This window comes from Anoplopoma fimbria, chromosome 4, assembly GCF_027596085.1.
Source record: "Anoplopoma fimbria isolate UVic2021 breed Golden Eagle Sablefish chromosome 4, Afim_UVic_2022, whole genome shotgun sequence".
Lineage (NCBI taxonomy): Eukaryota > Metazoa > Chordata > Actinopteri > Perciformes > Anoplopomatidae > Anoplopoma > Anoplopoma fimbria.
The window spans coordinates 17,108,703-17,135,970 of record NC_072452.1 but is presented as its reverse complement, the minus strand read 5'-3'; the positions used below and the strand labels follow the sequence as shown (position 1 = coordinate 17,135,970).

The 27,268-nt window shown below is 43.4% G+C and overlaps 1 protein-coding gene across 1 annotated transcript; it reads right to left on the bottom strand.

Annotated features, from left to right (window-relative positions):
- Positions 1–4,161: 4,161 nt before the first annotated feature.
- Positions 4,162–26,681, bottom strand: bcorl1 (BCL6 corepressor-like 1). Its single transcript, XM_054597886.1, is given in 13 exon segments — positions 4,162–7,778; positions 8,538–8,709; positions 10,067–10,144; positions 12,160–12,305; positions 13,343–13,509; positions 13,610–13,827; positions 13,830–13,875; positions 14,114–14,301; positions 15,272–15,730; positions 16,050–16,182; positions 16,466–19,093; positions 19,195–19,279; positions 26,636–26,681. Coding segments are annotated over 12 exon segments (4,626 nt in total). The 5' UTR covers positions 19,201–19,279; positions 26,636–26,681; the 3' UTR covers positions 4,162–7,393.
- Positions 26,682–27,268: the final 587 nt, after the last annotated feature.

Sequence of the window (27,268 nt, the reverse complement as noted above, 5' to 3'; positions counted from 1 at the left end):
ACCTAGACAACACCTATTCTTACACTTCAACAGACTATTCGACTGCTTTCAGTGTTCAATGTCAACGAAAATTTCACTTCTGCTGTGAGCAAATACCTTTCATTCCTCTCAGCACCTTCAATTTAAACTCCTGTTAGTGCTTTGACCTAAACGTCGACTACCATCTTTAAATGACAGTTTAACTGCTTTCAGCTCTTACTCTTCAACTGCCAAGTCTCTCAGAGCTTAAACACAAGCTGACAAATCCACTTCCTGTAGCTCTCAAATTGGAAATTTAACAAGCCTTCATATTAGCGCTCAACTCTTTTCACATTAACATTTCAATTGACACTCAACTCCTATCCATGTTTACCTCACTCATACTGACGCTTCAACTTAAACTGCAACTACCGTACAATATTTCAGTTGCAAACAATTAACATTTCAAGACATTTTAACATATTTTTGCACCTGCAATATTATCTGTAAGCAACCACGGCTCTCCCCTCATTTAATCCTCTGGTTTACTTGACCTCCATGAACATAGAAATACAAAGTGCAAAGGGCAAAGTTCATATTTAGTTTTTTTTATGCACATGCAGGTTGGCTGCAACTTTGTTTGTCCTCAGCTGACACTTCGGCTGCTTTCAGCTTTTACTCTTCATTGTGCAAGTGCTTATCTACAAACTGTCACCTCAACTGCCTACAGCACTTAAATTAGAATTGAATATGCTTTTAGCCATGCAGTTCACCTCCTGTAAGTACTTCAACTTAAACTGCAACTCCCATACAATATTTTTTATCTCCTACACTTCAATTGATATTTCAACTGACCTCTCAGCTCCTTTCAGTGCTTCAACTTCAACAGCAGTTTATTTCACAATCAAAATACAAATAATTTTAACACATTTTAATATTTTTTACAATATCTGCACGTTTCACTGTAGTCCTCTTCTAGTTTGTTGACCTTCACATGGCTGTGAACTCAAAGTTCAAATTATTTCAGTCAGATTTCATTACTGTGTGTCTGTGGGACTGAATTTCTCAGGCATGCAAGCTGGCTGAAATGTTTGGACGAATACCAAAACTAATTCAGATGTCTGAACGAGGTCAAACTTCTTGCAACATAGTGAGGGCCGATGCATGACGGTGTTATTTTCCTTGCCCGGGTTATATTTAGAGTTGCCGGGTCGAAACCATTCAGCAAGAGATAGCAACGGATTAAACACCATTAGATCTGTTAAAAAAATAAACTCAAACAAAGGACATTTAACATCCAATGAGAGCATTATTTCAAAGCAGTGCTGCGGCTTGTATGATTTCAATATATTTTAGACAGACATTCAACAGACTTGCTCGTAACCGGCTGTGTAGAGAGAGAGAGAGAGAGAGAGAGAGAGAGAGAGAGAGAGAGAGAGAGAGAGAGAGAGAGAGAGAGAGAGAGAGAGAGAGAGAGAGAGAGAGAGAGAGAGAGAGCACATTCATCTAACCCCCGCTAACAAAAGAGCCCTGTGTATTCTCACGGGATGAAAGCTAGTTTGATCTGTCTCAGGCACTAAAACATTCCCCAAACGTCCAAAGGACAATTCAGACAGATTACAACGTTTATTCTGGTATGTTTAAGATTCTGGTCGGCGAGCTGTTAATGGGAAATGAGAGAAAAGGGAAGTATCCAGGCTGAGCTTTAGATGCAAGCTAAGTGAGCAGGACTTCCCCCTTCTCTGTGCTTTTTTTTAGTTTTTTTTCCAAAGAGGCCTGTTACGTAACTATTACACCAAATGTCCTCGGTGAACCTGAGGCTCATTATCATAACAAATAATATACAGACGGGTACAAAATAACCATTGACAACCTGAAAATCCTTTTGAGGCACGATGGCATGTGTTGTATGGACTGGATTTAAATGACAGGGTTTCATTTCATTGGAAGATTTGGTAAAAAAAAAAAAAGAAACAGAGTATGGTTTATTATAATATATGGTAAGTTTAGGTCAAGGATATATAAACGCCTCCCATCTGCCTATACATACACACACTTATTGTAGTGTGTATACATAAAATGTGCTGTTGTACAAAACCGTTGCTGCCCCTCAATCCCTTTGTCTCCATGTAAGGCTGGCCTCCCTTCCTCTTTCCGTGTCAGTCTGTCAGTAGGTCTTGTGCAGACTTGCCCTCGTTTTCGACCAATCTGACGCTACTGCCTCACAACAGGTGGCCAATGAGAAGGGAGGTATGGCAGGGGCTTGGTGAAGGGGGCGGAGCTCATCCCCCATGTAATGATGTAATGAGTCAAGATTTCCCAAAGACCCCCTCAACTCACAGACATGTGATCCCTTCACTTGGAAAAGCTTGAATCATCTGTATAAAGTTTAACATGAATTTTTAAGTCTGAGTTGCCAAACTCCTTTTTTTGTGAATTTTAGAATCCTTAGATGTTATTATCATAATGAAAATACTTTAATCCGATATAAATCTACATGAAACAGCCTAGAATCTGGCAGCAGCCACATGATATCTCCACTATGAGATAACGCCCTGTGGTAGCAGTGACTGAACTCTAGTAACCTCATGGGGACTGCACAGGTTTCACTGTGGGTCGGATCAACTGCACCATGGGACCCTGTGAGGGGGAAACGACTGGTATGTGACGTCCCAGTACAATAACACATCACATTCCCACTGAGACTTCCAACAGAGGCCCATATGCTCCAGGGCAAACGTTGTTTTACAGTATATTACAGTGGTTTAGACAGTAGTGGTGGCATTAGGAGAAATATGCTTCTTTTTCTTGATTTTATTTTATCAATGTAGTAAGATAGAAACATAAAGTTCAGTTTCCAAATAGAAGGTAAATACATTTTCATTAGGTAAACTGATTTTATCGGGTAACAATATTATATTTAGTCAATAAACATAAGACTTTTTTTGTGGACATTAACTCTTTGTGTGTTTAGTCTCTCATGGCAGATGAACAGCTGCCCTGCAGGCTAAACGGAGGTCATAATTTTGGCTCACGTGATGCATCCTGGTATTTGGTGCTGTTACTTCACTGCATGAGGCTCCATCGTGTCTCGAACAGCAACAGTTACAAGTTTGTTTTTTTACAAGTGCATTTAGAATAGTTTGTAGGAACCAAAAAGTCCTTTGACCATCGCTTCGGATAAGGAAAAAACCAAAAAACTCTAACGTGGGAAAATAGAAGAAACCTCAGGAAGAAGCAACTGAGGAGGGACAGTGTGTACAGAAAAAACAGTATAATAAAACGACAATACTGACAATCCATATGACAAAATGATACAAACAATGTGAACATATTTTATATGAAAAAGATAGATCCAGATGTCAAGCAGCATCCAAGTTGTCTCCACACAGCTACAACCTGGTCAACACGACCTCCTATCCACCAATGTAACCTGGACAGAGGACGAGCTACGCAAACAAACAAGAAGCAAATCTCATCATTCATGCAGATATGAGAATAAAACAAACACACAGAGGGAGAGAAGGAGACAAGAGGAGACGCTGAATCTCTTGGAGGACGGATGTACAGATTGTGAAATGAAGCACCGACAGCCAGGACGGAAAGAGGGCTTTAAGAAATATATTATTATTGGTGTCTGCAGAATTACCAGGCTTACATTAGAGATTGAGACTGAGACCGACCTGCAAATCAGATTAGTAGAGAATAAGCAACTAATTTAAAGGCCTCAACAGAGTCAGACTGATGTCCATAAGAAGATTGTTCCACAGGAAGGGTGTTTGTCTGAAAAATGTCCCTTTGGCCTTCTTTGTTTTACTCTAGGGACAGATAGGAGTCCTGTACTCTGACAGCAGAGTCCTGATTGCACTCTAAGGTTTAAAGAGATCAGACTGGTAGGAAGGGACCTTTCCACTGACAATTTTGAAAGTCATTAGAAGTACCTTAAAGTCTGATCTGACACGGATTAGAAGTCAATGAATGGTAGCTGAAACTGAAGAAATATGCTCATTCTTGCCGCAGCGTTACGAACCAGACTTCTGGTTCTTGCAAGCAGCAGACCTGACGACAAAACGTTACAATAATCCAGACTGGATGACACAAAGGCCTGAATTAGGATCTGTGGATCAGCCGTGGATAAAGAAGACAATATTTAAGCTTTATTTAGCATCGGTGAAAGAGTTGACTCAAACATAACACCAAGATTCGTAACTGTCAATCTTTCGTATATCACACAGTCGTCAAGTATTCATGTTATTTGATCAAACTGGTGTTTATGTCGAGCTGGGCCAATGACCAGCGTCTCAGTTTTGACATCCAGCTTTCACAGTAGAGGGCCGAGAACAGAGCCCTGGGGTACTCACTTTTTCACATTAAAAAATATTGATGTTCTATTATTAAAGGAAACACAACATGGTCTTTCAGAAAGGTGAGATTGTAACTACACAAGAGCTCACAAGGGCTTGAAGAGTTATTTATGGAGTTTTTTCAGATAAGAAAACAATAGAAAGTTAGATGAAATAATATTAACAGTAAAGTCACTACTAACTCATGTACTTGATACAGTTGAGAAACAGGCAGCAAATTGCTCTATTCACTTTTTTAAGAGAGTCACTGTCACTGGTTCCCTCTAGTGGATAAATACAGTCAGAAAACACTGTATGTCTGAGTTATCAGATATAAAATAAGTCACTTTAACATTTCCAGTCCCGAAAATTTATTTTTTGACCCTGGACAAAACAATCTCGACTAAAAATGTCCACAAACTGTTCTCCCTTGTACTGGAGATTTCCACTGAATCAAACAGTCTTTATCAGCAGATTTAGTTGAGCACAGTTGTCTTGGAGACGTAGCTTCAGAGCATGTCTCATCCACTATGGCTTAAAGTGAGACTATAAATACTAAATCCTTCTATAGCTGCGCTCTGACGCAGTACTGACAGTTACACATCAGCATTTATGTAAGACTTTAGCCACCAAACGCTGTAGCAGAGTGTGTGTGTGTACTTTTCAATGATTAACCCTTTTATTTACAAGAGGAATATTGTCTTAATTCTCCTTTCAAAAATTAAATATTGTAACTTTACAGCTTGGAAACAACAGAGAACGAGACAATCTCAAAGAGTCAATCTTCTGATGATAAAGACTGCGTGAGATGATCGAAAGCTCCAGAACAGACAAGTAAATGGACCTTGAAAAGAGTTTTGTTGAGTCAGCACTCTAAATCCTGCTTTATATCTGTGGGAGGACTGATAACTATGTAGGGAAAAAGTATGCACACCCAAAAAACAAAACAAAAACCAAACAAGAGATATCATGACAAAAAGTAGAATCTGTAAACTGCTCTCAGCTTCGTCAGTCTCTTTTGAATGTTTAGAACAATCGGATCTTCTTCAGGCACAAACAAACATCACATCGCAGACATACAAAAAAGGATTTTACAGTCGGTGCCTGAAAAAGCAAGATGTTACAAACACTGTAGGCTGACACTCAATGCAAATTATCATAGAACTCAGTGCTAAATCTTATTTAAGTTGTTGTCATTTTTTCACCTTTATCGAAAGCTTGACAGTAGAGACAGACAGGTAACATGGGGAGAGGGTAAGATGGGCGATGTGCATCGGACTGAACCTGCTAGAACTGAACCAGTGGCGTAGTGATAACGTAATATGTTCACCCTTGACCACTACTCTGGGACGCCCAGTTATGGTATCGATCATCATAGTTCTGAATCACAACTGTCAATACATCTGTAAGATAAAGCTTATTTAAGTTTGAATGTAAAAAGGTTTTCCTCAGGTACAGCAGATTAATTAATATGATGGTTATTCCTACGATTTCTTTGAGGGGAAAAATATCTGTGATAAAAATAATAAAAATACATTTATCCAATAAAATGTCTGAGACCGAACGGATAATTTGAAATGCGCCTGAGTGAGAGTTCTTCCCTGAATATTCAATTCAGCCATCATCATCATAACAATCCAACTGACAAAGCAAAGAGAAAATAACTATGATTCACAATCATGCTTTATTCTTGTTGATTTCTTATAAAAGAATCAAATAAAAGGCTCTTCCCGCACTGCTCAGTCTTTCAGTCGTGCTGTTTCCCCGTTTTAACTAAACTATACTTTTCTTTACACCTTAACTCTCTTCATCTTAAATATCTTTTATTAGTTTGTGACTTCAAACCAAAACATCATTGATTGTCAACACAAAATCTGTCTTAGCACCAGTACAATAAAACTGTACTTTAGCTTCTTTTTTTTTTTTTTTTTGAAATACTGTTCTTGAATGAGGGAGAAAAATGTCAGAATAAAGGGATCCTAATAAGTACATTTCAAAATGAAGCACCAACCATACAAAGCAATTTTTTTTTCCATAGATAGGCTTGTCTGATACACAAGAGGTCAAATATATTAATGACTATTAAATTAAGCACAACAAACAGTGTAAATAAAACACTGCAACACAAAGCACTCTGGGATCTCATATCGGGACGTGGCTGCAGTAAAGAGGGCGTCTCGCCTCCTCGGACACAGGGAGCAGCCTCTGGACTCCAGAGGTGGGACTACTTTTCCTCTAAGAGAGATCCACAGGATTCTGTATCAGTTCAGGAGGAGTGCGACCTGGGGAGCGGAGAACACTACTATCGGTCCAGCTCTGTAAACAAACTCTCAATCTCAAGGTCCAGAAAAGACGTTATTTCATACCGTGAGCGGGGACGTCGACAGCTCAGTGCTGCCCGCGCTCACTTTGTAAAACGTGGAGGGAAAAATAAACATCAAAGCTACTAGGTCCGTCCAGTAACGATGTCTCAAGGGTGATAAGTGTAAAAAATGGAACAGAGGAGAAAACGCAAATGAAGCTCTGATTACATTTGAATATTATGTGCCGTGGTCTTTCTTTTTCTCTGCAGGTCTCCCAGGTTACCAGAGCCAGAACCATCCGGGCCAGCGGCCTCCCTGACTTAAGTGTCTTAGCTTACGCAAGAGTTCACCAAGATAAAAGTCTTGATCTTCTTGAACAAACTCAAACAAACAAAAAAGTCCTAAACATAATTTGTCCTTTTGCCACAAGAATACATTTATATAACCAAATGATTTAACCCTGATGGCAAGATATACATATATACTACCATGTACATACATAATCAATACAAAAAGGTTTGCTCAATAGTTCTCATGTATTCAAATATACCTATAGATAGGAACCTGAAAGCTGCTTAACAGCACCGACCGCTCCCGTGTGCAGGTCCTTGTGATCACTTAATCACCTTCTGTCTGAGGTCAAAGGTTATAGGTGGAGTGTCATTACTGTCGCTGGAGTTAGAACCCATGACCCTCGTTACATCGGACGGAGAGGTTTCCTTTGAGCTGCTGCTTGCAGGGAAGGACTTGGGTTTGACAACAGTTTGCACGGTGAAAAAGAGAGAGAGGCTATCGGCTGCGAGGCTTCCCTGTGTTTGTCAGCGTCTCTTCCTCCTCCTCCTCCTCCTCCTCCTCCTCCTCCTCCTCCTCCTCCTCATCCTCTTGCAGGATGTCAATGGAGGATCCCAGTAGTCTCTGGAGCTCTGGTACACATCGCACCAAATCCACAAGTCCCGCCTCTTCTTCTGCCTTCTCCTCCTCCTCCTCCTTGTTGTTGTTTTTGCCTTTGCAAGGTGAAGCCAGGGTGGAGCTCACCTGGCTGATCGATACCTGCCTCAAGAGCTCGGCTCGCGACAGACTCACCACCTCCAGGTGAGGGTAACGCGCCCGGAAGATCCGAGCCGACATCTTCAGACGCTTAAGGACATCCGTCAGGAGGAACCAGTTGCAAAAGCTGCAAGAGAGAAATATGTCTGATATTAGCCAACTGTCCTCAAATTATCCTCAAAATATCATGACAACAACTCCACTTCATTTTTGTTGTTAGTTGTGATTTTCTGAAAATAATATAGAAGTATTAACTTGATGAAGATGGGATTTATGCAAACTGACGACCGAGTATAAATACAAAACATCACAATGAAACAATCCAGTGACAGAAAGTCATCAAACACACATTTGTTAAAACTACACACTTATGATCCCATCCCACTAATTGGGACTGAATAATTTAAAACGAATTACAGGTTTTAACACATAAAGAATAAAATTATTCTTGACCATATTCTAAGTTATTAGACTGATTTGGTTGATTTTGGTTTTGGTTGATGCTAACATGGTACATAAAGCAACTAGCGGGGACTTGTTACTCCATCCACATTAGTAATCCAGCCCGGCAGGGAGGACTCCAATTTAAAAAATATTGGGTTCAATTATGAGAATTGTATAATCCAGCTTGACCCACATCCACGAAAGTCACATAACTTTATGAAAGTACCTAACTAAATCACTGGGGTACCCCTTTAAATCTGGTTCACGGTGAAACTGAGGTGACACATGCTAAATTTAGTAGCGTTATGTTTATGGTTGGGGCTGCAGAATCAATGGATGTATTCAAATAGCCATAACTCAGTTGTCAAGTGTGACTTTTTTGGAACCAGGCTAAAAACGTATGGCAGTGATATACATACATATTACATCTTTGTGAACTCACCCCTGGGTTAATGACACCTGAACATGATAGCAGGGTAAGAGAGGCTCCGAGGAGAACTCAAACAGAAGGAGGTCTTTGTCCGAGTCCGGCTCAGTCTTTCCTGTTGGATCCTCCTCCAGGTCCTGGTTCTGCTCAGACAGCAGGAAGTCCCAGCACGGCTCCTGGTCGGTCTCTGTGGGGAAAAAGTCCAGAGAGGTGAGATGAAGAGGAGCAGACTGACAGGATGTTTCTGCGCTGACACGGAGTTTGGACGCCTCCTAGTGGACAGTTTATTCACAACAACTATAATACGTCTCGGACTGAAAGCTGGTGAGCCTGTGATCAGTTAAAGGAACACAAACTTTATCACGTCAGTCGCAGCTTGAAGTTAGTAACTCCCTACAAAGAGGCGTATATGAAACTAAGGGATACATTTTGAAGGATTATTTACTAGTGGACTTTTTTTTCTCGTTTCGGTTTAGGATGATGGATAATAAGCAGAATGTAATTCAATGCATTTACTGATATGAAAACTTGGGCGCGATGAATACGACACAGATACTAATTAAAACTTTATGTTTCATGTGATTTTCTTGCTTCAAAAGTCCAAGGCTTTTCCTCAAACTCTACAATAATAATAAAGCTTCTAAAGCCAAATAAATTAGCCTCCCAATCTCTCATCACTCTGAGAAGGCATCACCAGAAATGACTCAACAGTGAGAGATTAAATTACTATGAAATCAAACATATTTTACAGAAATGTATGCAACATTAACAGACAAAATAAAGACTGGCCTCATGGAGGTAAGATTTGGCAGAGCTAGACATGCAGAACATTCTATGGATTATTATAAAAAGTGTAAACCCTGTGGTGGTCATGCTCCTTGGAAAACAAAAATGATGTTTTCAACACAAAAAACTGAGAATTATTTATTTACAAATTGAATGATTTAAATCTGGAGTGGAACATGACAAGTTTAAGATTGAGATTAGAGTGGTGATAAAGTAAAATCAACATCATTGAATGTACTTTGTTGGAAACTTGGTCTTTCTTCCTTCATTATTACTAAAGCATTGCATTTTAATAATTGTAATTATTAAGTTTGGCTTCAGAAGAGTTAGAGGAAAAAAACAATAATTGTAATAAAATATAATAAAAGATCAATGTCCTTGTTGGGAGGGACATAGAAAAGTTACACATCACCAAAAGTCTTTGTCACTTCAGTTTATCCAGAAAGCTTGAGTCCACTTTCTCTCCAGTCTCCCTCAGTTCTTCCATGAAACTCTAATCCTGTTCATCCTCCACTGGATAACTGGCTCCCTGTGGCTGTTTACAGCACGACTCTGATGCTGGTCCACAAGGCTAACAACCCTGCGTGTCCCAGTGTCCGAGCCTGAGTCCTACAAACTAAAATAACTTCCCTGCAGCCACCTGTTCGTCTCTGCAACAAGCCTGAACTCGCCTCCCTCAGGGCCAGCCTTCTGATTGATCAGTCGACTGGTTGAGTGGCAGACGGAAACACAGATCAGATCATTTCAAGGTTTCTTACCAAACAGGGAGCTACTGAAGAAATCCCAGGGCGCGCCGAGATCCTGTTCTTTGCGTCCTTCCAGGTCCGTGAAATATTCTGGGGAAAAAAACAACAATATTATAGATTAGATTTTGAGTTTACAGTTAGAAGTTTCCATGTCATCTTTGTTTGATCTGCACTATGAGTCAATCTGAAAATATGAAGACAGGGCGTCACATTAATGCTTTCCTCTAGTCAAGACCAAACAAAACAAATCATTAATAGTTGCGATAGTTGTCTGATCAAAATAATTGACAATACAAAAATGTGTGCCAAGTATAACAGGGCTAAACAATAAGGATTTATTAAGCGTTTGTCTTTTTTAGTAGCTCGGGAGTGAGCTTTCTTATCTGTTGTATTGTTGTTTTACAACTGTGCAGCATTTTGGTCAACTGTTGTTTTAAACATTCACTATAAATTAACTTAACTTGAAACTTTAGCACTTTCGCTTCCTTGTCATCGATGTTGAGAGTTGCACATGCACAGTACCAATCAGGCATTTGCGAGAAAATAACAATTTTATTTATCCCGTCGTGGAAACAGGAGTTCAGTCGGGCGGCACACTGTAGTGCGCAGTTTGCCGCAAGATAACCACTAATAAATAATACAATATGTACTGGGACAAGTAAGAATTGACCTCGGGCAAGCTGATTTCTGACCCACTAGCTCGACTTGACAAATAAAAAAAAACATTAAAGTTGAACCCTGAACCAACAAATGAACTTAAGATGTAGTTAATGTTGCAGCCCGTTTTGTGCACGTCGGTGTCATCAGAGCTGTATGTTTTACTGCATAACTGAGCCGTCATCTCTCTGTTTACCTGAGACACATGGTGTGAGACAAACACACTCCACTAAACACTGATACTGCAGCCAAGTAGATAGCGAGTGTTTCCTCACTTTCCACAGCTAGGCCAGGAGCCGGGAGAGATCCTTAAAACACCATCAACGGTGATGTGAAAGTAAATTAATTACAAAGCTAAAGACAGAGTTCCTGTAAACAAGCTGGCCTGAGGATTTCAATATGACAAGTAAGAGGATGTCATGCATGTCGTGGAGTTTCGCAGGAAGCCCGGTGTGTGATGAATCACTTTGTCTGGCTCAGTTATGGAACGAGATTGATCATAGGGAAGGACATTTCAATCATTGGGTCTTAAGGGTCATTCATTTAAAAATCAATGGAAGCTTTTAAACACCACATGCATGGTTTTCTTTTCAAGAAAGTGTTTTATTTAAACTAGCATGGGCTGTGTTTTCATCACAGCACAGCGGTCTCCTGACAAGACTTAAGTTTGATTTATTTCTAGCATATCCGTGTGGTCATGAATGACTCATCTGCTCAATCTCTTTACTGTAACTTTTCACTGATAAAAATCCAGCTGATCATTTACCATCAGTATAAAAGGGATGACTGAGCAAGGGAGAGATGGTTAAAGAAGAAGTCACAGTGAACTGGTTGGAGGAGTAGCTGCAGGTGACGCGTGCTTGCATGTTTGTGTGAACACAAACCTCCGAACACGTCATCAAGCCTTTTACTGTGCTGCTCTTTTCGTATATAAAACCACCTGAACGCGTCTCAACTTTATGGAAATCCAAGTCCAGCAGCTAAAAACTTCTGAATGTTACCTTTCACCAGGACAACATCTAAAGTTCTGGAAACCAAATTCAGCTATAAGGCGACAAAACAATGTGTGGACCAAACAGTTAATGCCAAGCCCTGTGTGGATATATGATTTTGCATTTCTCATGTGTGCAGCATGCAAGCCTTTTAGGAGCTCACTGTGCCAAATGTGATGTAGAGGGAGTGGGCACAGGCTTATTAATGTGTTGACACATTGCTTGATGGGTGACTGTTAAGTCGGCAAATACAACATGTCTCAATGCAATTAGCTTTATCACAGCCTTTATGCTGCGTTGTTTATTGTGTCTGAAGTGTTTGTTGATGATGTGAAAAATGAATTTAACCTGATGTAAAACCTTGAGGTAAAACAGCACTCTAACAATTTGAAAATATGTGTATTTATCAAAATAGTTACTGATGGGGAAAATAGGCTAATAAAAAGGTCAAACTACCTGTGAGGAAGGTCTTCATGCTCGGGCTATGTGCCAGTTTGACCGGCGTGTGTCCGGAGTAGGTGGCCAGCGTCGGGTCTGCACCGTGGTTCAGCAGCAGCCAGACTATAGGCAGGTTATCACTCGCCACTGCATCGTGAAGAGGCCTGAAGAAGGAACGAACAAAACACAACTGTCTTTTCGGGATTGTTCAACTTTAGACACCTGAATCGGTCTGCTGTTTTGTGTATAAGGAGTATCATGATGTACTTCAGTAAAACAAATACTTTCTGTGATTAATTACAATTTGTGTTACGATTATTGTATTATGAGTCAAACTCTTTCTACTGGAAAAGTAAATATGCTGAAATAGGCGACAGGAATTATTATAATTTAAAAAAGCATCTCACTAAAATAATCTCCACTTAATCATGACAGTGAGTATGCTCATTCCTGCTCCTAACACCTGTAGAGTGTGTATATTTTCAGGAGGGTAACACAAAAAAACTAAATATACATTATTTCACTAAAACATTTATAACAAATGCAATATACAGTCTCTTTTAAAAGTATTCACCCCCTTGACTTCTTTCCTATTTTGTTGCATTACAATGTTGTTATATGAGTTTCTTATTTTATGTAATTTACCTGCACAAAATAGTCAAAATTGGTGAAGTGAATTAAAGGCTTTCAAAATGTTTTCAAATAAAAAACTGAATAGCAGCGTGAGCATGTGTAGCCACCCCCTTTGTTATAAAGCTCCTAATTACGATTTGGCGTAACCAATTACCTCCAGAAGTCACATGATAAAGTCCATCTGAGTGCAATGAAAGTGTCACATGATCTAACGGAGCACCATTAAATCAATTCTTACAAAACCGAAAGAATATGGCACCACAACAAACATGCCAACAGAGGAACAATAGTCACGGCAGACAAAGAGGACATTAATCAGAGAGGCAGAACCAAAGACCACTTGTCATTTTAGCAAGCTCATCAAAGACTTCGAGATGCAACAGATGGCTCCAAAAAGCTAGTACGTGACCAGTTACTCTAAACTGAGATTATTTTGTCATGCATGATGTTTGCGAAGGTCAAGAAATAACCTCCATGCTCAAATGTGTTACAAAGGTTACACCCATAATACATAGATGAGAAATTACACTTTTTATAGATTCAACAAAAATGCACCACGAGGCCTCACCGTGTCCCGTCTTGGGCACTACAGTTGACGTCAGCTCCGTGCTTCAGCAGCATCTGGACGATCTGAGTCCAGCCTCGAGAGGACGCTTCGTGTAGAGCTGTGTAACCGGCATTGTCGCGCCGATTGACCTCCCTGATGTCCTTTTCAAGACAGTACTGGACTACATCCTGCAGAACAGAGGAAGCACAGACAGAACGTGGCACATTATGATTCAAAGAGGTACGCTAACATGTGACAATACTACATAAGTAAACAGGTGGATCTTACCTGATAGCCCAAACGTGCAGCACGTTGCAGCAAAGTCTCCCCGGCATTTTTATTAACAATCAGCCGCCGGACCTCCGGAGGAACAGGCTTTTTGGGTGGAGACTCCAAGCTGCTGCTCTTCCCCGATGAGCCTTTCTTACTGGGTGGAGATGATAGCAAACTTTTTGGAGTGGTTGGGACGCTCTCTGCTTTTTTTACGTCGGCGCCATCATTATCCGGGCGAGTGAGGCAGCACGCTTACCCAAGCTGCTGCGTTTGGTCTTAACCTAAAAGACAAATGCATTGATTAGAGCAGTAAAGACAAGGGTTTTTTTTCCCCTCCAAGGACCTGTGTAGTTTAAAAAACCAGCTGCCATCATAAATGTGACACACATAGTGTTTATCTAGCCACAGGGGGGCACTGTAAGCTAATGTATTCATGGGTCGTTGTAGATTACTCCCATCAGCCCTGTATGCTTTGAAAATGTTCTACAGTACAACAAGCAGCCTCAGCAAACATCTTACCTTCGGCTCATCGTTGTCACTCAAGTGCTTGCTTTTGAATTTCCTCTTCCCTGAAGGCTTGTCAGTGCACTCTGGAGAAACGTCGCTCTCCTGGTAGCGGGCCGACCCCGAGCGAGTGAACGAGGGTCTCCTCGGAGGAGGCTCTGGACTGCAGGCGGTGGGACTCGAACACTCATCCACCTGTGGATCTGTAATAATAATAATAATAATAATAATAAAAAGGATTGAAGGTTATGTGGAGTGGTACCCAACAATCTTATCTTTGATGTACTGATGCAGCTTCATGCTCTCGCTCATCTGCCGCACATGGAGCATGAACTATATCAGGTAGTGTTTTGAGCCATCATCAGACTGTATGGGAGCTATTGAAGCAAGGGCCCTTGGCTTAGCAATCATATTTACTGAAACAAGTCTGCTTTCTCTGAGATACTCTGCTCTGCTTTTTGCAACCTTGTGTGTCGTAACCACATCAACACGTAGCTGATGTGGACTTTCTGATATAAACATGGTACACAGTCGGCACCTCAAGAATATAAACAAAAAATTGCAAATGCTGTCTTCATAATCTTTGTCGACGTTTGTCAGATGTTAAATTTATGTTAATATTTGTATGTCATCATGTAATGTATAATACCCTATTAATACTTTCCTATGTACTTTTGTATAAAGATGTACATCCTCATAACATGAATTTGCCGATGTCTAATTTAATGTTTTAACTATAGTAGACATTGGCTAAGTTTCTTATGGTTAATTCTGAATTATTTATCTTTATTACCGAAACATATTTTTTATGAACACACTCAGGGCTCACCACAATCAATCGATTGTGTATACATTTTTTTTATAAATTGTTTAATCTGTCTATCATCTTTTCTGGTGGTTTAACAACATAAATATTCAGTTTACATTAATATAAAACAGATTAAAGCAGAAAATCCTCACAGTGGAGAACCTTGAAATAAATGTTTGATTGGCATTTATGGTTAAAAAATTACTTAAGTGATTAGTCAATTGTCAAAATTGTTACTTTTACAGATTCATACCAGAATGTTATAGTTTTCAACATATCTGTAACTAACAGCTGCACTTTTGATTAAAACTGGGGCTGGAATCTTTTAATTGAAAACTACTGATCTCTAGAGAGAAGCTGCGTACCTGCTGGGACTCCGCTGTCCCGTTTCAGAGAATCAGCTTCTTCGAGGTGCTCTCCATCCTCCAGCTTGTCTTTCTCAGTGATGTAATCCCCGGTCTGATACTTTTTGCTACGACATCGCCGGCGTTTCTTAGGAGCAGGCGTTTCCCCCTCTGAGGTGGCTGTCTTGCCTTTGCCCTGAATCACTCGTTCTGGCAGAGGGGTTGAGCGAGGCCTTCCTCTCGGACGGCGGGCGGGTTGGGCGGGAATCACGGGGGGTGACGGGGAAACTGGGGGAGGAGGCATTTGTGGGGGAGGAGGGGAAGGCGTCGCAAAGCCCCAGAGGTCGAGCCGAGCCTCATCGGCTCGCCGTCGTCCTCTCCTCAGTCTCGGGATGAAGCTCCCTGCAGCGTCGGCCTCCTTACTGGATACAGCAGAGCGACTGATGGACTCAGGAGTCTCTGGAACGCGGCTGCTGCTATCTGTAACCGAGTATATCACATTTGATTGTTATATTCACACAAGCTTCTATGCATAGAAGTTTCACTGACACATAAAACAAAAAACGCCATTGAGACAATATGTGTGACATTTTCTGTCCGGTTCAGACATAAACTACGACAGAGGCTGACTGCAGGCTATTTATCTCCAGAGCTAAAGCTATGAGAGAGTAATCTGCCTGTAAGCTCAATAAAATGCTACACGTCTGACTCAACTGAAAGCATCATTAAATTCGAGATAGATATCAGAAATGTGTCCATGCTGTAAATGTCACAGGATTATAAGAAACAAAGACGTTACCAGATTTGTTGCGGGTTGGTTGCTCCACCTTGTTGGGGCTGATTTTGTCCCTCGGAGTCGGCTCTTTGCTCTGTGGAGAAAGTTTCCCCGCTGGTGGACTCGGCTCCTGCACAGGTGCACATTGTTTCTTCTGCTGGAATACACGGGGGACAGAGTAAGCACGCTGTATTCGATGCTATTGATCACAAAGCTTTCATGATGACAGAGAGCATGAAACAGTCTTACAATACGCCTTTGGAAGTTAAATCCTCAGTCGTAGACTCAGACTTATATTATGAAAGAGAGCTTTGTATCACAAAATCAATTACTAAAATCTTGATCAGATTGGATTGATTGCTGCCTAAAATATTTCAAATTCAACCATAGTGAGATAATAAGATAAAAACAAAGATATTTTAGACGTAGAGATAATTTACCTTTTTCTGACAAGACACCTTGGTCGGAGTGTTTTCTATGTCTTGCTTTTTCTTTCCTGCAGCCTTCTTTGATGAGTCCGGCGCTGTCTTCTCCTTCGCCGGCTTCTCCTTCGCCGGCTTCTTAAGACTGGTCTTCTTAAGACTGGTCTTCTTTTGTTTGACGGCGGCAGCTTTTGCTTTGGTTGGCAACTCCTCTTTGGTTCCGTTTGTTTTCTTCTCAAACTTGTCGCCTCCCGTCGCACGCTGGCCTGTGAGAATAGATGCGACCATGCCGTCCAATTTTTCACTGGCAGGACTGTCTGACGCCCCAATTTCTTTCTTCAACATCTCCCCCTCTAACACCTGGGCTAGTTTGCTCTCCAGCCTGTTCCCGTTTGTTGATGCATTGCCAAAGAGGTGGCCAGCAGGCTTTGAGAAGCCTTGCTTCGCTGGTAGGCCGGCATGTTCTCCCTGGCTGGTGTTTAACTCCGCATTATTCTCCGAAGGCTCAGTGGCGTTTGCTTTCTCGTGCCTCTTCTTAGCTGGAGTCGAATCCTCTTGGGATGGCAAACCAGCCCATTTTCCCCCAGACCAGTATGCTGGGTATTCAAGAGCAGATGTTTGTTTGGGTTTGGTGTCTTGGCTCCCAGAGAGTGGATTCAGAACATCAGCTTTTCTTGATGCAACAGGTAAAGTTGGAGCATTTCCCTCGCCTGTCTGTGCTGTCGTGTCGAGAGCTTGCTGCTTTACGATGGACGCCAGGTTGGACAGGGGAGACTTCATCCTCTCCCACTTCTCATCCTCAGAGTTGGACGGGCAGTGATGGGCGCTCTGAAGCTTAGATCCTTCTGCAGCTGTGGTACCCTTCGTCTTTGGAGATCCTTGTGCGCTTTTTCTCTGAACAGACGAGGCCTGGTGCGACATATTAGGCGGCTGCTGCCAAGCTGGACTGACGACGGTGTTAGAGTATGGCACCGCTGCTTTGCCAGCTCCAGATTTCTGAGGAGTCTGAGCGCTGGCAGAGCCTGAAAGGGCGGTCGTTAGTGCTCCTTTAGAGGTACAGTTCTTAGTTATGGCTATGCTGCTGTTTTTAACACGCTTGACACCGTGTTGGTTGCCCTTCGTCACACAGGATGGCTTCTTTCCTCCTGATGACAGATGCTCTCCTTGGTCAATTATAGATATAAACTCCTGCTTTGCAAAACTCTGAAATTCATCTGCAAAAGTCCCTTTTCCGTCTTTGCCCCGTAGAGTAGAAGCCAGTATCGGGCTGGCCACACCAACATATGTTCCAGGGATGTTTTTTATGGGGTCTTGTGAAGACCCCTTACCCCAGGTTGGTTTGGGCTCTTGGACCTGGTGGTTCTGAGGCCTATTTAATTGCTTTTGATGCGATCCATTTCTGTGTGTGTTGGGTAGGATCGGGTATTGCACAGCTGAGCTATACGTTGTAGAATTAGCCTTCTTTGAGTTAAGAAAATCTCTCTGATTTGACTCATTATTAGGAGGCTCGCTAATCGTTACTGGGGGGTCACTTAAGCATTTTGGGCGTTTCGATTTAGCCGATAAATCAAGAGGTACGTCTCTCGGTTCAACAGGACAAGCTGTATGGTCGTCTGAAGCAGAGGGAGGTGTCGTTTTAAGAGAGCCCGTGGTCGCCTTGTCTACGCTGTTGCTTTTCTCCACATGGTTCAGCAGTCTGCTCTGAGAGGTGATGCTGGCCAGAGCAGAGCCACAGCAAATGGCAGCAGTGGGAGACAGCGTGTAGCGGGTGGGTGCTGCGGGAGTTAATGAAGGGTGCTGCAATGGTAGGGCAATAGCTGGTGAGGCCACAACTGAGGCTAAAGATATATGCTCTCCCACAGATTTGGATTTCTTATTGGCTGAATGGTTAGATTTAAGTTTTGACGATGATGCGCCGGCTTTTTTCTCTGCAGCTGGAGTCCTGCCCACCGAGAACGGATATGGATAGGTCCGCAAGAGAGGTGTCCCTCCGACACCTGAGCTTTGAGGCGGAATCTCTTTCTGAAACTGACTGGCTGTGGCTTCTCTCAATGCCGCAATCTGACCCAATGCTGGTGGAAGAGTGATTTTACAAAGTGGAGAGGGGAAAGTAGTGGAAGGAAGGAAGGTAACAGGCTGGGCTGGTTTAAACATGGTGGAGCACTGAAACCCAGGTGGTGCACTTTGCACAGATTGTGTTTGCGGTTGTGATTTCTTACTGGATGTCACGTTGCTGTGCGAGGGGCTGAGTGAGTCCTCCCGGCTGACTTTTACGCCACCCGACCACTGAGGAGTGGGGAAGACCCCCGCACCATCCGCCTTGAGTTTAGGGGCCTCTGCCCTTTTGTCTGCTCTCTTCTCTGAGCCGCTGAGTGCTGAGCCGGACGACGGTGCATTGTGGGGCTGCTGAGGTGGAGACAGCTCAGGGCTGTGGTTGTAATTGCTAGTGTCCAGGCAGGCTTTTGCTGTCTTACAGTCTGTTGTTGGTGTGGTCTGGTTTTGCTGACTGAGGGTAACATCTCCTCTAAACTCAGGGGGTAGCGTCTGGGGGGGGTTTCCCACCATACTAGCAGACGCTTTATTTGGAGCACTGATCTCTCTGCTCACCGTGCCTCCATCCCCTACATTCATTAGTGTAGGATCCACCTGAGTAATAAGAGAAGAGCATGAGGCCGTCGTTAATTGCATAAGAAAAAAAAAGGATGCTCTAATCTAGAAATCTAACTAATGAAAAGAAAAACAATTACCTGCATAGGTGTTTCTTTAACACAACATGCCTCAGCGGTAGCTGAGTCAGTCAGGAGAGAGTTTTCCTTGAAATACAGTGAAATGCTGCAGAACACACAAGAAAAAGACCAATTAATATGATGACTGCTTGTCTGTACTGGTTTCAATTACAAAGATGAGTTTCATTCAATTCTTCATGAAGGGACAAGACATACTCTATGCATCAGTAAATGATTCAGAGTAACCAACATTGGGAAATCAAAAAGTTGCTTTCTTTCAGACGGGCTCGGAGGCCAGATATGTTACAATTTCCTCAGAGCAGAGAGACAATTCATAGAGCAGACAGAAGTGTGGAGAATTGAAGAATGTATTTGTTTTGTTGTTCCCTTTGATGTTATTTGTTTGCTTGTAGGGAATACTAACAATTTGTCGGTGTTGATCAATCTGGAGAGGGATTTATCTTAACTGAAAATAGGATATTCAGTGAATGAAATGAGACTTAGTGCGTTGCAACATGGACAGATTATGAACCGACGGGCCCGTGGCAGAGACACATAAAAGGACACAACTCCCAAACACCACATCGCCCCTTCGCATTGCTCGCAGCCAATCTCTGCTCTATTTCCAGGTTAAACTTTACTGTAAAGTTCTGTTGATAGTTTAAACTATTTTGTTGGTACTGGAGATGAGGAGACGCTGCCTATATCCACTTCAAACCCTCCTGCCACAACAGATACACACTGACACTCCCTCTCCACACAAATCATACTAAATAGCATATGATACAAAATATGAAAGGAAATCTGTGTTATAGGTTTTCTTTCTTCAAGAAGGGATTTCTGCTGTCAAATATCTAAATTGCCTTAGTATGCAGCTGTTTTGGGTTAAAAAAATATATAGTAAAAACTAAAGACTATCTTGCAATGGGATCACACTGGCCGGCAATGGACCATTCCTCCCTTCTAACCACCCTACTTCTTGCACCCTATAACCACTCTTCCAAATCTGCCATCATTTTGATCTTAACTATAAACCTGTTAAGTTTTGTGATGCCAAATCGGGCCACGGGAGTAAAATGTGGAGGCCCATGGTTCCTTCCCCACCTCTGACCCCCCCGACTTCTGACACCCCTTCTTGGACCACACCCATCTATGAAAGTATGGTCCATTTTGGTCGCAACTACACACCTGTACAGTTTGGTGACTGTATCTTTTGAGGTTATAATGCTAACGCGGTGAAAAAAATCTGTCTACAGACGCACAGAACTATAAACACTTGGGTAAGCACTCAGAACCGCTACTGTGGTTGTAGCTGCTACTGTGGATGTCTCCAGTACCACATTTAGCAGTGATGACACACACACACACACAGACTCACAATGTGAAAACAATACCAGCATCACTGTCACAGCGGCTGGTAATAAATACTAGAGTGGGTCTGTATCAGCACATACTAAACATTAAAGGATCAGGATAGAAAAAAGTTAAATTCCCAGTGTTGACTGAGTCCTATGACTTAAATGAAAAATGCTTATAACAGTTAAAAACAGGGAGTGCGGCTTGTGCCCTTTGATCCCTAGGGCCCTTGTTGGGCCCACTCAGTAACCCATCCACGAGGTAATCAGCTTTAACTGCTCAAATGATCTTTTATTAGTCAGTGGCAGCCTCAAAGTGTTATGCACACTGGAGAAAATATGGATGACTGGAATAGAGCAAAAGTTTTGTTTCTTATACATCACTGGACAGTTCATCATGTGTGATTAAAGTAAAGCAGCCGACCTCAGTTGAAAACTGTTTTAATGTTGGGTTCATGCAGTGTGATCTAAAATTAGACATTAAATTCCACCCATTGCTCCTCCATTAAAAACTCACCAAAAAAAAGAGGACATTTTCACAACCAAATCCATACCTTCCCCTCACAAAACACAGCTAACCATCCACACAATAATGGATAATAATCAAACAGCTCATCTATCCTGATATCATCTGTTAACGCACATTTGAAATACCCTCATATACACAGACGACACACGGCACCCTGGGTAGGCTATGTAGGTGGAGGTGAGCGCATCTGCAAGTAAATGAGACGACTACAAAACGGTACTGGAGGCAACAACAACAAAAAATAAAAAAATCTATGTCAAAGCTTTTGGTTGGATGGAAAAATGTTCCAACCCCGGAGTCAGTGAAACATAACGACTGTGATGCACATAATGACTGACACACACCGATCTCTGCGGGAATCTGCCGGCACGGACTGAAGCGATGCAGATACGGCTCTGCGCGAGGCAGGGTCTGCATCCATCACCCGCACAACAGTTTGCTTACAGCTAGTTTGCATTCATCAGCTCCGATGTAGGCCACTAAATGTATGCAGCAGTCCGGCAAACACGCCGTGGGCAGCAGCACCGCTCACACAAACAACAAAGTCAAGCCTGACATCATTTTGGAGATTTAAAAAAATAAATAAACCCAGATTGTGTTGTTGTTGTTGTTGTTGTGGCTCACTTCAGACCGGTCAGTTCACTGTTCAGCCCCACACCGGGCACAACACACACATGTACCACTGTCATGTGTGTGTGGGGGAGTGAACAATGCATGTTGTGGCACTGGGGACACTCTGAAAACATTTTTTTTTTTTGTCCTATTGTTAATATCAGCACAGAAGAACTCTGGAGAGCTCCGGAGACGGAGAACAGTCTCCATGATGAGAGAGGACCGGCTCCCCCAGGTGATCAACCCGACAGGCAGCACGCGGAGCCGGTCTCCCTCTACGGGCATCACCTGGATGACGTAGACAACGTTGGATTGAGACGAAGGACGGTGTTTGGGCACATTTAGGGTGACAGGAGCTGGAGCTGGAGCTACCCCCACCCACACCCACCCACCCCAACATCCGAGGGGCTGCGTCGGAGAAAAACACAATGTGGCAATGTGTCACATCTCCGCCCGATAAGGTAAGTCAATACCAATGCAAAGCCGGACAGAAAACACACAAGGGGGAGAGAGCCAGCCAACACACACACACACACACACACACACACACACACACACACACACACACACACACACACACACACACACACAAAAAACTCCCCCGTTTCATCAGCACGCGAGCACCGCGACAAAGTATCACTGTCTGCTACAATGACTCACAAATAAGAGAAACAAAGTAGCCAGCTGGACAACTCACACAAGGGCCGGCTGACACAACTTATTACACACAATTGTGCTGCCGGAGTGCCCCCCCCCCCACCACCACCACCACCCCCCGAACGGGAGGGGAGAAAAACAATGTATTTAACTCCACTGACCACCACGGGAAGCTCGAGGTTCGTCGGCTCCCCCTGCGCAGCGGAGTCTACTCCCGTCGGTTGTGCGTGTCGAGGCAGGCTACTGTTATTTATCCCCGGCCGACCTTTAATGAGAAGTGCTCCCGTCTCTGCTGTCGGCCCTCCGGTGGACCGACCGAGCCACTTCGGTGTTTTGGGAGGCATTCACCGAGCCTCCCCGTCCCCCACCACCACCACCACCACCTCCTCCTCCACCTCCTCCTCCTCCTCCACCACAAGACTCCCTCTCTGCTGAAATATGGAATAAATCCCCCGAGCTAAAACAGCAGGCGAGATAAAGACACACACACAAAAAAAAAAAAAAAAAAAAAAAAAAAGAAGATGTCTAATGACAGAAACAGTTACGAACCCGCGGGTCCAGATGGCATGTGAACGGCGCACGGGCTCGACTCGGATACGGCCGTGTCCAGACTCACGCGTCTGCCGTCCGCGGCTGCTCACTAATCTCGACGGTTTTTCGGTTCTAAAAGTCCGGGGAGGAGGGAGAGGAGGAGGAGGAGGAGGAGGAGGAGGAGGAGGAGAGGGAGAGGGGGGGGGGGGGTCGTCAAGACAGTCCGTTCCGTATCTCCAGTCTGGTGGAGAGAGAGTGCTCGGTGACAGCATGGGAGATGTAGTGCTCGGCTATCCACGCCCAGGATTAGACGCTGGAGAGGCTGGGAGGGGTGAGGACTGCAGGTACCGACATGCAACGCGAGCTTCTCTCTCTCTGTGTGTGTGTGTGTGTGTGTGTGTGTGTGTGTGTGTGTGTGTGTGTGTGTGTGTGTGTGTGTGTGTGTGTGTGTGTGTGTGTGTGTGTGTGTGTGTGTGTGTGTGTGTGTAACGGTGCGCTGAGCTGAAGAAAGGCTTATCGGGGTAACGAAGTAATAAACTGAGTTTGGTGTAACCGCACGGAGTGACCTCTGTGAGTGTTACTGCGCGTCTCTCTGTGGCAGGCAAGTCAATTAACAGAGTCACAGCAGCAGTGGGTGATGGTGGCTAAACGGAATTGGCAAAAAAATACCAACAAAAAAAGGAGAAAAGAGTGGGAGAGGTTTTTGGGTCTGTTGCAGTGGAATTAACAGGAGGAAGCAATGCTCCAGTAGCTGGAGGCTCTCCAGTTGCATGCTGTAAGCTGCAGACTGATGCAGCCGGGAGAAGATGCAGAAACACTAAAGCCCCCTCTGCTGATTTCTGAGTGGGATTTCTAAACCCATGACTATGAGAGACTTGTTTCAATAAGTTTAACTCATTGCTGTTGATGCCATGGATTGGAGTTAAAAACCTGACGACCAGCTGTTTTATAAAAGCTTACTTTACATGGACTGGTGTGTATGATATGAGCTGTGTAACCATTCCCACATTCGTTTGCAGACCAACGGTGATAATAGCAATCCGTTGGGCAAATATTATGATTCTGATATTTGCCTCCAAATCCTTACAATCTTTAATTGTAAATACAAAAAAAAAAATCCTAAATAACTAGAAAAGATAACTTATGCAGTGACATGGAAAAACGTTACTCCTTTAGATTCATGTTGATTGACGATAATGATGGCTGACACATCCCAGCAGAACCACATGACTTTTCATGGTTTTCTTGGTTTTTTCCAGGCCTGGGGTTTTTCTATGTTGTGAAAACATTTCCTCAGCAAAAACCCCTGATAATCACTGATTAGGAATATGGACAAAAATGAGTGCCACTCACTCTGGGGGTGCATCATCAGTTCACTGTCATTCAGGTCTTGCAGTGCAGTGTTTGCGAAATCACATTTCCTGTTCTCACCGGGTCAGGCTTTAACTGGATTCACGCACACACGGCTCTCTACAGAGAAGTGGGCTCCAGCTTTGGATGCGTTTCACATTGCGATGTTAGTCCTTAGTTCTCTACCAGACTTCACACAAAATCAAGACATGCGATGCCAGTTCATGAAGACAACGTCCTTCAACATAAAGGCCTACTGGAATAATCCAAACATGCTTTTGTCTGTTTCACACAGCAGAGGACAGACGGGCTATTTTATAAACACAAGCCACTAACCAGGAAGATGAAGCCGCTCTAAAGGGAATATGATACAATGAAACCTCTGTGAGAGGTAATCTCTTATTGACATCATGACACGATAATTTAATAAAATCAACTCCTACCTAAAACTTTTTCTATATTTCCCCCTTTGAACAAGTTGAACAGTTAAACATCGGCTCAGCTTCTCCTTAATTGAAGTCTGACTATGAATTAAAACCATTTAAAACAAAGAGAAGGATTGGAGAAGAATCGATGAGGACCAGGCTCATATTTGCAGTTATTAGTTGAAAGGCGACACATCTGCAACTTCCAGTCATAGACAGGTGAACAGATAAAAGTTTCCACATCAGTCTTTTTCGGATTTCCACCTCAGTCTTTTCTGATTCCCCCACAAAGACAACAACCACTTAATATGTAGCCCTCCTAAATGCCATAATCACATTCAGACACAGCAGCAGCAGCAGCAGGCCTACAGGTTACTCTGCTGTAATGAGGCCACTTGTCTTACCTGAGCAGTGTGTAGGCCTGCTGTTTATAAGGGTACCCACTCCTCTAGGCCAACAAATTTCCTACTTTTCTCAACACTTGCGATGGTGAGGAAATAACCACACACACACACACACACACACACACACACACACACACACACACACACACACACACACACACACACACACACACACACACACACACACACACACACACACACACACACACACACACACACAGGCTGACCCACAGAGTTGTGTTTACTACCGTCGTTCCGGAGCAGAAACAGGCGGTGCAGGACACCGATCCCGTCTAGCGGTATGGTCCGCGAGCTCAAACTATTTCGCTGCTTTCCTCTCGCGGACTGGGGGATCTGCGCGTGAGAGCTCTAACGTGCCCTTCGCCATTCGCTCCGTAATGGCTGCGTGCAGGCAGACAAATCGTTGACAGATGGCCAAAATGTGAAATAGGGGAAAACCCCCCACCCCCCACCCCAAAAAAAACGCCGATCGGTGAAACAATAATCACTGATGCCTGCTCCGGAGCACCGTGCGTGGCGGAGAAGGAGGACAGGAGTGTTTCAAAGTCGGCGGCTGACACATCGCATTGTGTCTGAGCCCGGCGACCCGGAGACCTCAACGACCGCCGGAGCTATCCCGGTAGTGACCGGCTGCAAGGGGGGATCCACCAATTATACACGAGTTTGGTTCACATGGTCCACATGGGATGTCTGGAGCTGTTGGGGGGGGGGTTAAAAAAATAAATAAAAAAAACTTGTTATGCATGAAATTATGAAGCCCTCGAGCAGAGATGTGGTATTCCGCACATGATGTGACAACTGCGATAGCACAGATGGAGGCACGTTGTTTAGTCCGGGGCCTGGTTTCATAGAAGGATCGTCTTCAAAGTGGGCATTCGTGGTCCTCTATCTGGGAGTCATGTTGGGAGATTATCGACCCCTGGTTTAGGCCGCCATGGTTTACAGGCGACGAGGATGTCCCGTCTAAGTTGGTGGTTCACCTGGTCAGAGCCGAGTGTCGAGGCTGGGGGAGTTCAAACACCGAGCCGTGTTATTCTTCCATCTTGTGTGTATAAGTGATGAATTATTCCACAGTAAAAAACGGGAGAGAGGATGGGTAACCGAGCACAGAAAACAGTGGCGGGTGATGTGTCTTGTTTGGCCCGATGCGCCGTCCAGAGGATGTTAAATATATCTGCCTCACATTAAAACGCATCACTTCATGTCGCCTTTACTTACTGTGTGTTTTTTTTTTAAATTTAATGTTGCACAGCCAGCCAGCCCTGCACCCACAGCCCACAGCGGAGGACTCAAGTGTGTCATCTCGACACTCAACTTGGGCTGTCCATAGGCTCCATGTGACACGATCCTACATAATGCCGCGGGATACCAGCGAGACATCCCCGCAACTACACCGCGGCTCAGCCCCCCAGGACACCGACAACCGGGGGGGGGGGGGGAAATACACACAAATCCAGGTCAAAGTTTGGTCAGAGTTGTGCTCGCCCTCACCAGCGTTGTGCAATGCCCCCGTTAATGCCCCCTGCTCGCCCGTAACGCCTTTGTTATTAGTAATCGCATGGCATTGCACCGTCTTACCTTGCGCTGCGAGCTGTCTGCAGCCTCGACGCCTGCACACAGCGCAACAAGCTATTGTTGTCTGCACAGAGGCGTCCGTGTGGGGCCGGGGATGTGATCTTTAAAGTAGAATGAATACAGTATGCAATTTTTTCTTCTTTTTTTGGTTCGTCCTCGCGATCTTCCCTTATTGCCAGTTTTCGGTCTGCAGCAGCTGGAGATGAAAATCGCGCACCCTGGGTCCTAGCGCCGGGTGAAAGCCCTACAGGTGAATAACAAACAGGCTGGTGGTGCTCGGGGGGTCTGAGGCTTTAATTGCAGGGTTTCTTCGCTGGAGTCTGATGAAATAGTCTTTCTAGGGCAGAGTTTTCTATCCCCAAATATTCAACAAAAGATTAAGCTATTCTGCTTGGATTACTTATAAATATGAGCTGAGTAAATGAATAATCTTCAAGTGTGATTACACTGAGGAGACATTACTTTACCAATATATTGATGGTCTGCTGTCACACTGAAATGTGTCATGTAAACAAAGCACCAGTTTATTAATGGCACAGCAACTCAAATATAATTTCAAATGGGGCCATATTTGTTTAAAAAGATATATAATATAATATAAGTGTTTATAAATCAAAGTGTCCAATAATCGGAACG